Source organism: Miniopterus natalensis, chromosome 20, assembly GCF_054644295.1.
Source record: "Miniopterus natalensis isolate mMinNat1 chromosome 20, mMinNat1.hap1, whole genome shotgun sequence".
Taxonomy (NCBI): Eukaryota; Metazoa; Chordata; class Mammalia; order Chiroptera; family Miniopteridae; genus Miniopterus; species Miniopterus natalensis.
The window spans coordinates 26,146,487-26,163,158 of record NC_142100.1 but is presented as its reverse complement, the minus strand read 5'-3'; the positions used below and the strand labels follow the sequence as shown (position 1 = coordinate 26,163,158).

Genomic DNA, 16,672 nt, shown 5'->3' with positions numbered 1-16,672 from the left:
AACAGATGCTGAAATCAGGCGGTATCTTGCGATGAAGCTGGGCGTGGGCGGCACCCTTCCCTCGGCGGCGTATGACATAAAAGCACGTTTCATAATCAATATCGTTTCGGATCAGATGAAACAGGGTATTCCCATGTTTGCAAGTGAGAGTAACTTGCTTGAGGTCGCTCGGCCCGCTGACCACCCGCAGGGCCGGCCCCGCTCCCCGAACACGCGGCTCCACTCCGTGGGCTGGGTCCCGCGCCTCCTCCCGCCCCTGCGCACCGGGCGTGGACTCCGCGCAGGAGGCGGCTTCTGCCCCGGCCCGTGTGGCTCCGCGGGTCCGCCGCGCACGGGAGGGCGGCGGGGCCGCGCGTCGGTCCCCACGCCGCCGCTGTCCCCCGCCACCACCCCACGGGAGGCCGTTTCCATGGCGCTAGTTCCCCTTCAGGATCGATCCCATCGACCTGCCTATTGCCTGCCCCGCCCACGAGGCTGTGCCCGCCACGGGGGCCGGGCCCGCTCCCGGCTGCGACTCCCCGGGGCACGCAGCGAAGAGCGCCGGGCACGCGGAGGGGGACAGCCACTGAATGAGCACGTTCGCCTCTGCTCCTGAGACCCAGCCCACGGCACCGACTCCATCTGCCGGGCCCAGTCTGTCCAGCCCCCGGGGCCTGCGTCCCGCGCGGCGCGGCCCTCACCGTCGGAGACCATGGCGGCCGAGGTCCCTCAGCGCAGATGCACCGGAAGTCAGATGAGCCTCCCGGAAGCCAGGGGAGCCTCCCGGAAGCCGCGCTCCCGACTTCCGGCGCCACCGAGTGACGCGCGAGGCGGGTTGGCCCAGACCCGGCGCGAGGCTCGTGGCCCCGCCCCCAGAGCGCCGGAAGTGGAGTGCGGGGCGCGCCGCGCGCTGTCAGTGTCCGCGCCTCGGAGCCGGCGCGGTCGCGGGGCGCAGCCAGGCAGCGGGCGGCTCCGGGCCCCTCGGGCGCTGCGGTCCGGACGGCACCATGGACGACGAGGGTAAGTCGGGCCGGGCCGGGCCGGGTCCACAGCGGGGCGTCGCAGGGGCCGCCCGGCCGGGCCCCAAGGAGGTCGCTTTCCGAGCTCGGGCTGCTCGGCGGGACGCGGTTCCTCTGACCCCTCCCGTGGTCCCGCCTCAGGGGGCGGCCCCTGAGCGTCCCCGCAGACGCCCCGGCCCCCACGCGCGACTCCCCCGCAGGTGGAGCGGGCAGGACTCCCTGCCCTGTTGAATCTGGTCCTGGAGTCACAGGAGCAAGGCGTGCGCGCCGTGCTCAGCGAGTGTGGTTACCAAAGTGCATCGTGAAGCGAGACACCAGGGCACACTAACGTGTGTCTCGCAGCTGTCGTGTTAAAAAAATACAGGGGGTGGACCCCGACATACACGTAAATGAGCCTGTAGGTGAATAGGCTTGACTTAGGGTAGACCGTCTGCAGCGGTCCCCGGTAAATTTGACTAGGTGGTTGACTCTGGGGGTCTCTCAGGACTTGGGGTCCAGGATAAGAGGGAGAGTGACCTTTCAGTATCATTGAGTAGATGTCATCTGTATTCCCACCACCGTTATCATCCCCCAGAAAGCCAGACGCCTTGGAAAGGACGTTTTTAAATGATGTTGCTTCATAAGGTCTGCAATCACTGGCAGGCTCTGTGGCCTTACATCCTGCTAAGTGAACCTGATGCGTCACTTTTTGCTCTGTTCCCAGAGTTAATCGCCTACTTCAAGTCTCAGATGAAAGAGGATCTGGACACAGCCTCGGCAGTGGCAGCCATACGGACTTTGCTGGAGTTCTTGAAACAAGACGAAGGTGAGGGTCATCCTCGAACACACGGGGCTTTGAGGAAAGCCTTCTAGCAGCTGTTGGAAGTGTAGAGAGGGAGAGAGATACGTGTGCCTACACAAGGTCGGGTCGCCCAAGCTCAGCTTCTTCCTTCATTTCAGTCTTCTTTTTAAACTGGAGAGAGCCCCCAAGTTACCATGAAGCAGGTTCCCTTTCATAAATAAAATATACTTTGAGTCAAGAGTTACCATTTTATATCCAGTTGACCATGAAGCTAAAATTATATCAATAGTTCAGCTTTCCAGGGGTTTTATTTAGCTGTCTTGTGCCAAATTCTCTGCAGATGCTACAGAGAACATTCCAGGATAAATTCTGGTATTGTCATTAATCGTAATCGTCCAAATATAAACATCTGGGTGTAGCGGGACACCTTGAGTAAGCAAAATAATAAAGCCTTCGTTAATCCAAAGGGCTGGCCTGGAGACTTGTATCTCTAAGATGACCTCCAGTGTCCTCTCATTGTACTATAGTAATATCCAAACACCTGTTCCTCACCTGCACCGCCTCACAGGCCTCATCAGTGCTCTCCCTCAGAGACCTGTGCTTCAGCCATGCTGGCCTCTCACACTCAGTTTGTTCCCACTCGGGGCCTTTGCACTGTCCTGGTCTGCTCCTGGAACCTCTCCCACTGGACCTCTGTGCGGCTGGATCCTTTCCCCCTCAGGTCTCATTTTAAATGGCCCCCACTCCAAGAAGCCATCCGTGTTCACTCTACATCCCTCCACTTTTCTCATCACTGCTTTTTTCTGTCCTCATTACCTTCTGTAATTAACTTCCTTAGTTCTTTGTGTGCTTATTTTCTGCCTCTCCCACTAGAAAGGGATTCCATCAGAGCAGGGACCCTGTTTGTCTTGTTCACTGATGTATCTTTGGCATCTAGACTAGTACCCGGCATATTATGCACTCAGTAAATATTAGTTGAATGAATGAATCGCAGACCCACCAGGGGGCTGTGATAGATACGAAGGTGAATGTCACATTTCTCATGTGATCAATCCAGGGGAGACACTCCAGGGCCTGAGAGCGAATCTCACCAGAGCCATAGAAACCCTGTGTGGCGTGGACTCCTCTGTGGCGGTGTCCTCCGGTGGGGAGCTCTTCCTGCGCTTCATCAGCCTCACCTCCCTGGAGTACTCTGTAAGCCCCACCCTCCCTCGGGTTCCTTTTCCACGTCTGTTCAGCTGTAGATATTCTCAGCATTGCTTGGATCTTCCCCTTGCCCTCATTTTGCTCTTCCTTTCCTAGGATTACTCCAAATGTAAAAAGATCATGATTGAGCGAGGAGAGCTTTTTCTCAGGAGAATATCACTGTCAAGAAGTAAAATCGCAGATCTGTGCCATACTTTCATCAAAGACGGGGCGGTGAGTAGATGTCATCATGTGTGGTAACTGTGAGCAAGGACTTTGGAGTTAGACTCCTGGGGTAAAATCCTGCCTCTGCCACCTATGTGCTGTGTAATCTTGGACAAGTTACTTAACCTCTCTGTGCTGTAGTCTACTCACTGCTAAGTTAGGTGCATAACAGCACCTACCTCATGGGGTTGTGAGGACTAAGATGATCTGTGTAAGGACTGCACTGGGCCTGGGCTTGGCACAGAGTAGGCACTATATAAATGTAGATATTATCATCATAGATGGTTTTCATTTTAAACAGGCAGAGAAAAACACTGGCACAGCATGGCTGATTCTTGATTTAACAAGACACCTTACTAAGGAAGTATTTTTATTATTGGATGTGTACTAAATTAACATGAATTAAGTCAACACAGAGCAGCTGTTGTCACTGGTTAACGCTGTCTGTCTTCCTGATGCAGGTCAGCACTGGGTTGAAATTTTTTTTTAACTTCATTTCAAACGCTGTCACAGAGATGCAAAGACTGGAGCTGCAGGTTAAGCCAGTCTCCCAGCACAGGGCTAATAAAACTTTTATGACATCTCTCCCACCACCATATTCTTTTTGGCTATCAAACCGCCACTGACCATAAAATCATTTATGTGCGTTTTGACTCTGAAATTGTGTCCTTTTATTGCCCTCTTCCCAACCTCTGAAGTAGTCATTAAATAAATGATGTAATGATGTGAGTGGAACTTGTACAAAAACCAGTTGCAAACAAAGCCACGTGGAAGCACGATGTTGCCTTTCTCTCGGCCTCCAGGCCAGCACCACAACTGTCGTGATTCTGTGGGTTTCGCGTGCTCTAGTGTAATTTACCGTGTAACATCCGCCTGCAGCAGCGCTGACTGAGACCGAGTTTAGAACAGAGCTGCTCAGATTTAAACGTCCAAGAGAACCACCTGGGGATAGTATTAAATGTAGATTCCGATTCAGCAGGTCTGGGGCGGGGCCTGAGAGCCTGTACTTCTAGGGAGCTCCATCCATCCATCTTGCATTGTCCTCTGTACTCCGTTCCTTAGGACAGAAGATGTGTGGAAGCGTCTACAAGTTGCATCCGCCCACAAATGGGTTGTGTTTACCCCCAACTATTTATTTTAAAAAAAACACTAGTTCACCAACATTTAAATATTGGCTTTTTGGCTTCTCTAGAAAAAGCAGATGATCCGGCAACAGTGGGCTCCGTGACGGCGGCCGGAGCTCTGCCTCTCCGAGCACTGCTGCCTGCACCCGGCCCATGCCTGTGGGCCCAAGTGTGCAGAACGTGGCTTAGAAACAGGAAAAGAAACCAAAAGGAATCTCATGGAGCCTTCAAATAAAAGCTTTTGTCCACAGCATGGGGATTCCACTTCTGTGCCTGCTCTGGGAGGAGGGGACCCGTAATAGTATATCCCTTTGGCAGAACCTTTTCAGCTTGTATGTGGCTTTAAAACTTGGTGCCCCATCAAGGACCTTTCTTCTGATGGTAGCTGATCTGGGAGAAAGCACACAGAAAAGCGTAGGGTACCAGGAAGGCACGAGAGCAGCCTGGGGTGTAGGGCATCCTTGGAGGCCTGCCCCCGACAGAGCTCTCTCGGCCCACAGAGGATCCTGACGCACGCCTACTCCCGAGTGGTCCTCAGGGTCCTGGAAGCAGCTGCGGCGGCCAAGAAGCGCTTCAGTGTGTACATCACGGAGTCACAGCCTGACCTCTCTGGGCAAGTATCTTTGCACTTGGTTATGTGCCCAGCAGTCATTTTAAAGAGCAAACTGAGGATTAGAGGCCATTGTAAGAGGAGCCAGAACATGCCCTGACCTGCCCGTTGATCGGCACTGCCTGGCTGTGCCTGTTCCTGCCCTCAGAAGAAAAACCACGTGAATTACAGTGGGTAACAGGGTGGGATTGAGGGGTTTATCTAGTAGTTAAGTCAGGAACAGCAAAGGGTGTTTCATCAGGTCAGTTTCTCGCTAACGTGACTTACTGTTGTCAGTTGAGTGACTGGTCATAACACCACTCTAGAACTCTATGGGGTTCTAATTTCTCAAAACATCAATTGCAGTAAGAAAATGGCCAAAGCCCTGTGCCACCTCAACGTCCCTGTCACCGTGGTCCTGGATGCTGCTGTTGGGTAAGTGCCCAGCTTCCCTGCCTGCAATTACTTGTCCCCACCCACTCCAGGGGTTGGCTGGAGCAGGGTTTCCAGACTGAAGGTCCGAGTCCCATTCATAAACCTGCACTGGGCAGCGTCCTGCCTCCTCATAATTGGTGGCTGCACAAAACCACCAAGCTCGTTTCGAGGTCTTGGTGTGCACAGAAGACAGGCTGGAAGATCGGGGGTGGGGGGGGTCATTTGTGCAGCATTATAGTTATTTAAAGAGCAAAGCGCAAAGGTTGGGCTGTCAGCACACGGCTGTGCTCCCCGGGCCGTCGGATACATTTCATCCACGTACTTAATCCGAGGTCATGTCAGTGAATCTCATGAGAGGAAATGAGTGACAGTCTCTTATGGAGAAAACACGTAAGGCAGATGCGTGGTGAAATCGGGAATGTGTTCGAGAGGGAGCATTTTGAAGAATTCTAATGGGTCCCTTTAAAAGGGAAATTGGCCTTCAGCCCACCTGAAAGATCACATCGGGCCTCTGAGTCTCAGTTTTGTGTGTGTGGAGGCAGAACAGAGCGCAGTGCACCACATGCAGGAACGGTGAATACCAGGTCTTGAGGGTCTTGCTCCAGGTACCCACATGTGTGCACGTGCTGGGTGGCAGTGTGAAGTGGGGTCGTGGTCAAAACTGGTTTGAATGCCCTGGTCACAGAACTGGCAACAGTGTCAGAGGTGTCTCGTGTGTTAAGTGCCCTTTTGAAGCAAGTTAGTTACAAAAGGATCTCAACATGTGGAAACGAACATTCATCTTGGCAGGTGCTGCTGCTAACAAGAGCCGAGCAACTAGCATAAACTTTTACTTCCTTAGGTATATCATGGAGAAAGTGGATCTTGTCATAGTTGGTGCCGAAGGCGTGGTTGAAAATGGAGGAATTATTAACAAGGTAGGAGCCTTAGCTCTCCCCAGTTCCTTGTTGAAGGCGTGGGGATGCACCGCAGACCCAGGACGTGACGCAGTGTCATGCATCGAGCTTCCCCTTGAGATGTGCTGTAGCTCTCACCTGTCTCCTCCTCCCCTGACCTCCCAGATTGGAACCAACCAGATGGCCGTGTGCGCCAAAGCACAGAACAAGCCTTTCTATGTGGTCGCGGAAAGTTTCAAGTTTGTGCGGCTCTTCCCCCTGAACCAGCAAGATGTCCCAGATAAGTTTAAGGCACGAGTTTTATGTATCTGAAGGGTGTTTGAGTTTAAACTGAGACCTCCGGTACGAGCTGAGGAGGCCGGGAGGGCTGGTGGTGAGCAGTGCAAGCTTTGGAGACTGGACTCAGCTCCCTGTTCTACACTTACTGACCATGTGGCCTCGGGCAAGTCCTTTCACCTTAAGTTCTGAACTTCAGTTATCTGTATAGGGGAAAAGAGTATTAGCAGTTACAACAATGCTGAGACCATCATTGGCAGAGCTGAGCACAGTGCCTGGCATGTGGTACATGCTTTGTAAATGCTGTGACCTTGAGGGTCTGGAGTTCATCCAGCACATAATGAGGGGACACATGGTGGTTTCTGTGGCCAAGCAGTCACCATGACCTGGCCCACCGCAGCCATACTGGCCTCCTCGTCAGTGTGCTGCTCAGCTGGCCTCTCCATATTTGCAGAGAGCATGGTCAGACAGCTGCACACTCCTTGCTGGGGCCAGGGCCTCCCCAACACAGAGCCCTGAGCATGTAGGGGCACAGGGTGGACTAACGCATGCTTCCTGTCTCCTCAGTATAAGGCCGACACTCTGAAGTCTGTGCAGACTGGACAGGACCTCAGAGAGGAGCACCCATGGGTCGACTACAGCCCCCCTTCCTTAATAACACTGCTGTTCACAGACTTGGGGGTGCTGACGCCGTCTGCGGTCAGCGACGAACTCATTAAGCTGTACCTGTAACCACTGATCCCTTCCTGCCTCGCACAGTGGATGTAGCTGCGGTGGGGAGGAGTAGCCCCTTCGCCCCTCCGTGAGCCAGGCCAAAACAGAACTGTTTTTTAATGAAGATTTAGGGACTGAGGACTTGAAATCATGCCTTGGTGAATTTTGTATTCATTTCAGGCCCATTTAAACATGTTCATGGTTCCCCTAAAACTCGACCTAAATTGCACTGATGGTTTCCAGACACTTTCATTCATTTCCTGTTCCCAGAAATACAAGTTAGATTATTGGCTACCTAACCTTTCAGACCCCTCCCCCACCTCCCTCTGCAGGACAGTAATTTGCCAAAAGCGCCTGTTAGAGAGACTCAGGCCTAGAAAAGCAGGTGTTTCTCGCTGTGCCAGGCGCCCCCTATAACTAACAACTGCCCAGGCCATAGGTTGCACGTGGTGCCTTACAGGAAACACCTGCTCAGCTGGCATCAGGCTTCCCACAGTGAATAGGGGCCAGGGGCTACCGTCCCCTGGACACGATCGAGCCAGAGTGGAAACCATACAGAGAACCTGAGGAAGGCAGGAATGACATTTAGCAGAGTCTCCTGCACAGCCCGCCACTTAGAAAAATGCCTCCAGGACATCTGTAAACGTAAATCCTGAATCTGGGAAAGATGTAACTCAACAGGTTTGGGAAAAATTCAGGACCTCTTCAAATAAATGACATGAAAGATTCTGACGTGGTTTCGCATCAGTACTGACAGCTGGGTCAGGCCCAATTGCACTGGCCGTCTTGGTGCAGTGACGTTCAGACATGAGAACATAATTAGAAGGAAGTACAGTTTATTCAACAGAAGGCATCACTTTCTTTCCCAGGATATGACTAGCTTTCTCGGTTTTTCAGATACTCCCCAACAAAACAGCACTAAGGACTACTCTCAGGAAAGAAAGAAAACCCTAGACTATAGGACATCCTGCACCGGTGTCCTGTGCACTGGAGATAACGCAGCCCAGGGGCAAGGGTGCCTGGGGAGTCAGGTGCCTGAAAACACGGGAACTTTAAAAGGCTAGAAGTCAAGTCCACTTCAGTATCAGCGTATTAAAAATAAGTATAAAATAAGCCCAGAAAAGTGAGCTCTTCCCTATTAAAATAAATATTGACATGTTATTTACACTAAATAATTTACATCTTCTGTTCAGGGCTGGAATGTTTTTAGACAAATAGTCATGAGTGTGAGAGCCCCGGCCTGTCTCCCCAGCCTGAAATGACAGCATGTCTGCCAAGGCCCTGATCGCAGGGAGAGCCGACGTGAGCTACCTGCCACGTGTGGGGCGGGTGCTCCTGTGGCTCACCTGAGGTTCTGAAATCAGCAGTCCTCGTCCAAGTCCAAGGTCCCCAAATCTGCCATCCTGATCGACCCTTTGGCACTTGTCAGCAACCCCTTCTCGAGTTCTTCTTCGGTGATTTTGCCTTTCTTAAACTTCTTCAGTAGCCGTGTGTCACTGAGAAGCTCCTCCAAGTCCTCATCTTCGGTATCAGAGCCCTAGGTGCAGAAGAGACAGCAAACCCCTGAATTTCTCAGCCATGGGGTCCCGGGTAACACCAGCAACCTAATCAGAAGCAGCTCTCAGATCAGCTCCCACAAACAGCGCATCCCCCCATCACCAACGTAACGCAGGATGTGAGCCCCGTGCGGTTCCTGCTAGAAGACACTCTTTCCACGGGACTGGTTCGCCCGCCAAGGCGGACGTGGAAGGAGTGAAGCGACAGGCTTTACCTCCTCCCTCCTCCGTTTCTTATTCATCTTTTTCTTTTCCTTTTTGGCTTTCTGCTTCGACCACGGTTTATTTTTTATGAATTTCCTCCTCCCTTCGTTTTCCGTCTTCTCTTTTCTCTGCTGCTCCAGCCGTTTCTGCCTCTGCTTTTCCCTGATTTTGTCTTTAAATGGGATGGTGTCTGTGTTAACGTCCACGGGAACAAAGTCCGGAAACTGCTTTCCTCGCAGCTCTGGCATCTTAGGCATCTTCAGCAGGGCAAAGCCTCGAGCAAGCGCAGCGAAATCCAGATCTGATTAAACCAAAACGCCAGAGTGAGTACACCCAAGGCAGGAGTCGGAGACCAGCCTGCGGACGATCCCGAGCAAGACCATTTCTCTAGCCAAACCATCTAATGGATTCACTGTAATCACTCAAAAGTGCAGCTGCCTCGGATGGAGACAGTCGTCTGGGGAGTCCCACTCACCCTTCAGCCTGAAGATGAGGCTGCACTCATGCTTCGCGTACGCCTGGACAAACGACACAAACGCCCTCATGCCCTTCTCGAACACAGCTCTGTCGGCCAGTGCCATGGTCCGGAGCTTTGGGAGGAGGTCCACTGTGTTCTTCTGGAGTCGCATCTCCTGCAGGGGGCACTACAGAGACACCAGCCTCGCTCGCATCCACAGGCTCCCCAACCAGAGCCAGTGCCAGTAACACCAAAGGCAAAACAATCCACTGTGTTCTGGAGTCTCATCTCCTGCAGGGGACACTGCAGAGACCACCCTCACTCCCTCATCCCCAGGCTCCCCCACCAGAGCCAGTGCCACTAACATCAAAGGCAAAATAATCCACTTGAATCTCAGATCAGAGGCTGTGAAGCCCAAATCCAACCCAAGTGTTTTACTTGGTCAAAAAGCCAAGTAAATTTTCCACAACAATCCTGACTTCTGGTTGGAAAATATGGCAATACCAGGTCCCCGTTCCCACCAGTGACACTCAGCTGGGGCTGAGCCTTGGCTGCCACCCTCAATGAGGCTGGTGTCTCTCCACGGCCTTGCAGCCAGCCGGGTTCCAGCCCTCACATCACCAGCCTGGCCTGTGAGTATGCAACCCCCGACCTAAGTTCCTGACCACGTGCCCGTCCTGGGCATCTGTGAGAAAAGAGGAGACAGCTTACTTTCTGGTTGATTGCAAGGAAATTGACGTAGGCCTCTTCCATGGGAAGGAGGAACACCAGCGCACTGCCGCCATGGCCGATGCGGGCCGTGCGGCCACAGCGATGCACAAACGCACTGTGAACACAGAACGGGACACGCGCACCAGGTGTCGGGGCTGAGCAGAACACGGCCCTGAGCCACCTGACTCCATGGCTCAGCCCCGCCTAGTGTGGAAACGGAAGGACCGGCAATTAAATACTGCAAACCAGACGAGATTCTGCGAGACACTTAACATGAACGATAAAGTTTAAATTTATGCTTATCTGATGGCACAGGTTGGACGTGGCCTTAGTAAAAAATTTGGGAAACAATTGGAAGTATAAAAAAGAAGAAATCGATGACCTGTGAGCCTCCCACCGGGAAGTAACGACTATTATTGCTCAGAAGTCTATACTAAAGGCATTCTCTGATGTTCGGAAGCATTTATCAGTAATAGAATTAACTGAGAACAACTGGACTTTCCACAGATGCTGTCATGTACTGTTTTCCTTTAAACCTTCTGTCATGTACGTTTCTGCAGGAACTTTAATGCCTCTTACTCCTGCCTAACATGGCACCCCCACCAACACAGCCATGATCCGCCCGCTCGCCTATTTCTGCCGTTTAAAACACTGTTTGACGTGTCACTTTGCTTATGTTCCCTGAGACCCGTATTTCTGGGCCAGGTTTCTAGACAGAGGGTGGCGTCCGTCACATGTACCTTGCGCTGCTGGGGGGATCGTACTGCAGGACCCAGTTCACTTCGGGGATGTCTATACCGCGGGCCATCACGTCAGTGCACACCAAAACCCCGCTGCAAAGTGAGGAGACACCATCGTGAGTGGGGGGCTGCCACTTTGATCGCCACGGGTCTTCACTGATCACAGTGACAACAGCAGGGAAAACAACGCTTGCGAAGCATTAGAGGCAGAGAGACACGCAGAAGGGAGCGGTGGTTGGATATGCGGTATCTCTGCGAGGCCCCTACCTGGGCAGCTTGCGAAAGCCCATGAAGATCTTGTTGCGCTTGTACTTCATCTTCCCGTGAATGCACATGATGTCCACACCCCTCACCAGCGCCTCCAGAGCCTTCCCATAGTATTCCACGCAGGCACAGGTGCTGCAAGGGGGACAGACGGCTCAGTCGTGGGCCATCTGTCCTACGACAGGGAGGGAGGCCTCGAGCACCAGATGCAGTGATGCCCCCATCCCCCGGGAGGAGGCCGATGGCTGTGAACATCCACAGCTAAGCTCTAAATCCCGAACCCTCTCTGCCAACAGACTCCCCTAAACATGGGCTAGAACCCTAAGGACATATTCCCACACTGTCTAAAGATGACCTACCAAGAGGGTCGTCCCCGCCCCCCCCCCGGCCCCTGATAAATTACTTAAACTGAAATAGTCCTGTAACATAAATATAGATTCATAGGATGTTCAAACACTCCTGCTTCTCCTTTGGGTAACGGGTTCTTCCCATCACTGTGACTCCCCAGGGCTAACACCCGCCAGTCCCCTCCCTGTGCCTTTCCTCCTCCACCGGCTGTGAATCTCTCCATGCAGACGGGACAGGGTGTGATAGTGGTCATGGTGAAACTATGTGGTGACATACAGGAAGGAGAGGCCAAGACAACTGCAGACGCACCAGCCCTGACATTGCTGGGACATAAAACAATGTTAGGACCTGCCCACCCCTGGACTTCTTTTTACAGAAGTTGGGTTTTCAGTCATTTGCAGCCAAAACCACTCTGAGAGCCGTCCTAACAGAGAACTCCAAACCCAAGGGCCCCGAGCACCTGCGTATCCGGGTATGGCAAAGCCCGTAGGCATTACCTGAAGAAGACCAGGTGCTTTTCTTGCTTATGGCTGCGCAGAAAATGTACCAACTGATTAAATTTCTCATCTGCCTTACACACCTGCAACATAGGAAGGGAAACAAATAAAAACAAATGTATTGACAATCTTCATCCCAGTAGCAATGTTCTGTTCCACCATGAGCCATACCCAAGACCCGCACCATCACTGTACTGAGCGCAGGAGCGAGGCAAAGCATCGCCAGGTGCTCACCATGTAGTGGTTCTCCAGGCGCGAGGGGGTTTTCTGGGTGCTGCTGGCCGCCACGCCCTTCTCCTTCACCGAGACCCGCACAGGGTTCCGGAGGCCCGCTCGCACCAGGTTCTCCACCTCCTGCGTCTGCGTGGCCGAGAATAGGCCTGTTCTCCTCTGCTTTGGCAGAAACTCCAGGATGGTATTTATGCTTTAAAAAAAACAAACACAGGTGTAAGCTGAACCTCTAATTTATCAGCATAACTGACAAATACTGCATTACGATACTAAACAGGTCTTGAAAAAGACTGAAAGAGACACTATCACAATATTTATGGTAGATGTTGCAGAGATGTGAGATACATTCTCATTTTTCCACAGTTTCTCCAATATAAGCACATAATTATACTTTCATAAAGTGAGACAATTCAAAGAAGAGAGTGAAATTAAGACATAAGACTTTGAAACTAAAAACCACTAAACTGTACACTTTAAATGAGTGAATTAGCCTGGCCAGCATGGGTCAGACGTTGAGCATCGACCTATGATCCAGGAGGTTGCGATTCAATTCTCGGCCAGGGCAGATGCCCAAGTTTCCGGCTCGATCCCCAGCAGGAGGCATGCAGGAGGCAGCCGATCAATGATTCTCTCATCATTAATGTTTCTATCTTGCTCCCTCTCCCTTTCTCTCTCTCTGGAATCAAGATATTTTTAAAAATAAAAAAGTAAAAAATAAAATGGGTGAATTATATGAGATATGAATAGATCCCAATAGAGCTGTTTATTAAAACACCTTAAGAAGAAGAACTGGAATTTAAATTGTGGGGTAGAACTTCAAGGAGCAAACAACCTAATGATGTGAAATTCACCTGTGGCCACAGAAGACAGTGAGTCATGAGGTGACTCCCTTTTTTCATGTCCAATATCACTCAGAGCCAATCAAGTACAAAATCCAGTACCTGGCCTCAAACCCCATGTCCAGAAGTCTGTCTGCTTCATCCAACACCAGGACATCAAGGGACCTCACACAGCTGGCCAGATCCAAGCCCTCAGCCTTCCTTCGGAACATGTCCTCCAAGCGGCCTGGAGTCGCCACAATGATGTTCCCACTTGGAAAACGAAGTTAACATTTACCCCAGTCTGTGATCTTAAGGGTATCTGTGATTCCAAATAACAAGTTTTGTATCCACCTCATCCCAAAAACATCACCTAGATCCCAGTGGAGAAAGGAGAGACCAGAGCAGGAGGGCAGAAAACGCGTGGCTACAGGAGACACACAGCAAAGTGGGGTGGGAAGGGGTGGCCGTGGAGAATGGGGGCCTCACAGGCCCTGCACTAGCATTAGGATCTGTCTTAAGGGCTCGCAGGAGCCACAGGAGTTTCCAATGAGTGGTGTGATCAGGCTGGCCTTCTGAAAAGGCTTCATGCTGCTATGTGGAGAGTGGACTGTAAGAGGGCAAGAGTAGGAACAGAGTTTCTGCAGGATCCAGGAGAGAAGTGCGTGGGAGAGCCAGCAATGGAGAACAGCTGATGGGTTAGAGATGTGCTCCAGAGAGAAAAGGACGCGGGGATGGCTAACTGTGAGGGGAACTGGAGGGACGGTGAGGTGTCAAGGCCGACTCCCAGACTACAAGAGCACATGGGTAGACAGACAAATGGGGAAATCCAGGTGATGTGCAAGTTCAGGGATGAAAATCCCAAGCCCCATTTTAGCCGTTTCTGCAACAGCTGTTGAGACGCTCAGGGAAATACAGGCAGACAAGTGGATATGTGTGGGTCTGGGGCTCAGGGCAAGGTCAGAAGCCACCCAGGAGGGATAAGGCCACTTAGAGGGACCCCAAAGTGACAAGAGCAAGGGTCCTGAGCCCCATATAGTCACCTGGGGAGAGCTGGGGCCACACTCCAAAATACCCTTCTCCTGCAGGGGCAGGGCTTAATGGAGTGGAGGGTTCATGAGGGCTGAAGGGAAGGAGCCAGTGAGCAAAATGGGAGATTGACCTGGAGAAAACACCTTTTAGGGGAGGGGGCAGTTGCTGAAAAGGGAGTTTCCTGTGAGACGGAGGTCATGCATCCATTCCTCGTGGGTTCACTGTCAACAGCAAGCAAAGAAACGAGCAGCAGCAAGCAAACCTACCCGTGTTCTTTAAACCTGGCGACATCTTCTCCAGGATTCCTTCCTCCGATCCAGAGAATCTGACTGAAACAAGAAACAAGTGCTGAGCAGGCCAGGCACATTCACAGCCCATGGCCAACAGGGACCCCACATCCCATTTACCTGAACTGTGGGAAGGGCTTCGTGAAATGCGCCAGGACCTCATCTATCTGAACAGCCAGCTCTCGCGTGGGTGTGATGATTATGGCTCCAACCTGCCCACGTGGGGGGAAGCGACACAATGAGCAGTGCCCGAGACCTGCAAGCTGAGCACATGCACCCTGGACCCTCCGCCTGGCTTCCTGGGCTTGCTCAGCAGCCTCTGGTCACAGTGCACATCAACTGCTGCTCGGAATCAGTTATTAATCACAGCAGGAACCAGCTCTGTCCCGTAAAGCGCCACGAACCCTGAGTTAGCCAATACTAAACCAGCGCTCCTGGGGGAAATTTGGGGTGAGGTTCCTGCCAGCCTCTGGTCCTATTTTCATAGAGCCATCCATACAGAAGCCTGATTTAGGTTTCTGTGTAAAGACACCTACTTATTCTGTATCCTTAATTCGCTGACACTGAGCTCAGCCCACAGCACTATCGCTCCCACCTGGAGGAAGTTTATCTAACCCGCATTTTCTCCCTAAGGCCCGTCCCCGCCTGCCTGCGCTCAGGGACACGGGACAACGTGTTTGGCACCGGGTTCAGGGCCATTCTAACAGCGCAATCGCCACCCTCAGAAATGCAAACATCACAGCAGCACCTGGGCGTGAAAGGACACCTGCTCACAGTCCCAGGGCTGGAGCCAGAAGGCAGAGCGGGGGAGGCGGGGCTGCCCTGGCGCCGGGGTGGAGCCTGAGAGCAGGAGGGGGGGGCGGCTTTGGGGGCCACAAATAAATTCCACCTTGCGGCCAAGTCACCGAGGCAGAGCCGGCGATGGGAGCGGCGGGGGCGGACTTCATGTCGGTGCGTTTTTCACTCGACCAGCCTCCCAGGCGGCGGTGAGCTCGGCGCCCGGAAAGCGCGGGGCGATGCTCACCTGGCTCTTTCTCAGCGCCTCCTCCCGCCTCAGAAGGATCTCCACGACGGGGATGACAAAGGCGAGCGTCTTCCCGCTGCCCGTGACCTGCGGGCGACAAGGTGCGGGCGACGAGGTGCGGCCGGCTCGTCCCGCGGTTCAGCGCGGAGGGAGAACGGGGGACGCGCCGCCCGCCCGGACTCACCGCCTCGGCAGCCACGTCCTTGTTTCTCAGGAACAGAGGGATGGCCGCGGACTGGGGGGACACAGGGCGGAGCGCGGGTCAGAGGCCGCGGCTGCACCGCCCGGCCGCGCCCCGCCCCCCCGGCGCACGGAGGACCCGCCGCCCCCGGGCCGCGCCGGTACCTGCACCGGCGTCATGTACGGGAACCCCAGCTCCCGCAGCGCGCCCAGCACCCCGGGGTGCAGCGGCACCGGCAGCGACTCCCACGACCCCTCCGTCACGTGCTCCATGGCGCGCCCCGCCGCCGCCGCCGGGACGACTCGGGAGCGCAGCCGGTGAGCACTTCCGCTTCCGTCCGCCGACCCGTCCGGCCGGGAACTGTATCCGGGCGGCGCAGTTCCGGAGGGCGGCAACGCGCCCTCGCGGCAGGTGAGTGGGACGCCGACCCCGGGGAGAGTGGAAGGGGGCGGGCGGGCGGTGCTGGGGTGCCGTCCGTCTGGGGGCGACTCTCCAGGCGGGGCCTGCAGCTCGGCGGGAGGGATCGCGCCCCGGCTCTCCCACTTTCTCCGCCAGTCGGAGGCAGATGGCAGCACTATACCGCGTGCTGGCCGGAGGACGGCGGGGCTGGAGGGAGCGGACAGAAACGGACCCCAGCCCCGCAGCCCCAGGTGAACAGCAGCGCACAGTGGGGCTGACGGCGGGGATGCAGTGCCTGGTACATGTTGGTTTACTTCTAAGAAAGTTGCGTTCCGAGTCCTGAACGGGAACACTGCCTTCTCATCCCCGTGTCCACTGGCTCGGGCCGCCCGCACCCGCTCAGCACGCTTCTGCGCGGGGCTCCGCGGGCACGGACCCCCTCCAGCTGTGCGCGTGGCCTGCTCCCCTCCGTCTACCGCGAGCTTTCAGGTGTCATCTCAGCGATGCCTCCCTTTCCTGACCACTGAAGCCACTTACCATTAGTATAGTTTACTTACTCGCTTCATCTCCCCCGCTAGGAGGTAAATCCCACGATCGGGGCTATCCCTCTATTTTCTTTATCCCAGTGGTTTTGGGGATGAATAAATAGAAATAGTGGACTCCAGTATCTTAAAGGAAATGAAAAAAGCCCAAGGCAGAA

At 53.7% G+C, this 16,672-nt stretch overlaps 2 protein-coding genes across 4 annotated transcripts; one reads left to right on the top strand and one right to left on the bottom strand.

Moving 5' to 3' along the window:
* The first annotated feature begins 914 nt into the window (after window positions 1-914).
* EIF2B1 (eukaryotic translation initiation factor 2B subunit alpha) lies at window positions 915-7,371 on the top strand. Its single transcript, XM_087828425.1, has 9 exons — window positions 915-999; window positions 1,702-1,803; window positions 2,837-2,973; window positions 3,082-3,198; window positions 4,814-4,926; window positions 5,269-5,337; window positions 6,179-6,254; window positions 6,399-6,524; window positions 7,077-7,371. Exons 1-9 carry the CDS (start codon window positions 987-989, stop codon window positions 7,239-7,241), a joined length of 918 nt encoding a protein of 305 aa, XP_087684551.1. The 5' UTR covers window positions 915-986; the 3' UTR covers window positions 7,242-7,371.
* DDX55 (DEAD-box helicase 55) lies at window positions 1,575-15,845 on the bottom strand. 3 transcript variants are annotated; one of them, XM_087828424.1, is made up of 15 exons: window positions 15,738-15,845; window positions 15,577-15,627; window positions 15,393-15,479; window positions 14,489-14,580; window positions 14,348-14,410; window positions 13,173-13,322; window positions 12,235-12,424; window positions 12,001-12,083; window positions 11,159-11,290; window positions 10,892-10,984; window positions 10,152-10,266; window positions 9,459-9,627; window positions 8,995-9,284; window positions 8,570-8,760; window positions 1,575-2,206 (listed from the first exon to the last, which is right to left on the bottom strand). In XM_087828424.1, the coding sequence occupies exons 1-14, from the start codon at window positions 15,843-15,845 to the stop codon at window positions 8,584-8,586; spliced, it is 1,800 nt and encodes a 599-aa protein (XP_087684550.1). In that variant the 3' UTR covers window positions 1,575-2,206; window positions 8,570-8,583. The 3 variants fall into 3 exon arrangements, with proteins under 3 accessions (XP_087684550.1, XP_087684549.1, XP_087684548.1); XM_087828423.1 differs by lacking the exon at window positions 1,575-2,206 and adding an exon at window positions 6,375-6,712; XM_087828422.1 differs by lacking the exon at window positions 1,575-2,206 and having other exon boundaries at window positions 8,043-8,760.
* Between the last annotated feature and the right edge of the window lie 827 nt (window positions 15,846-16,672).

Coding starts and splice junctions, on each gene's coding strand:
- EIF2B1 (XM_087828425.1), top strand. Junction 4,927..5,268: donor TCACAGCCTGACCTCTCTGG/GCAAGTATCTTT, acceptor CATCAATTGCAG/TAAGAAAATGGCCAAAGCCC. Junction 6,255..6,398: donor ATGGAGGAATTATTAACAAG/GTAGGAGCCTTA, acceptor CTGACCTCCCAG/ATTGGAACCAACCAGATGGC.
- DDX55 (XM_087828424.1), bottom strand. CDS start 15,845: ATGGAGCACGTGACGGAGGGGTCGTGGGAGTCGCTGCCGGTGCCGCTG. Junction 14,581..15,392: donor AGGCGCTGAGAAAGAGCCAG/GTGAGCATCGCC, acceptor CCACGTGGGCAG/GTTGGAGCCATAATCATCAC. Junction 12,425..13,172: donor GACATGGGGTTTGAGGCCAG/GTACTGGATTTT, acceptor TTTTTTTTAAAG/CATAAATACCATCCTGGAGT.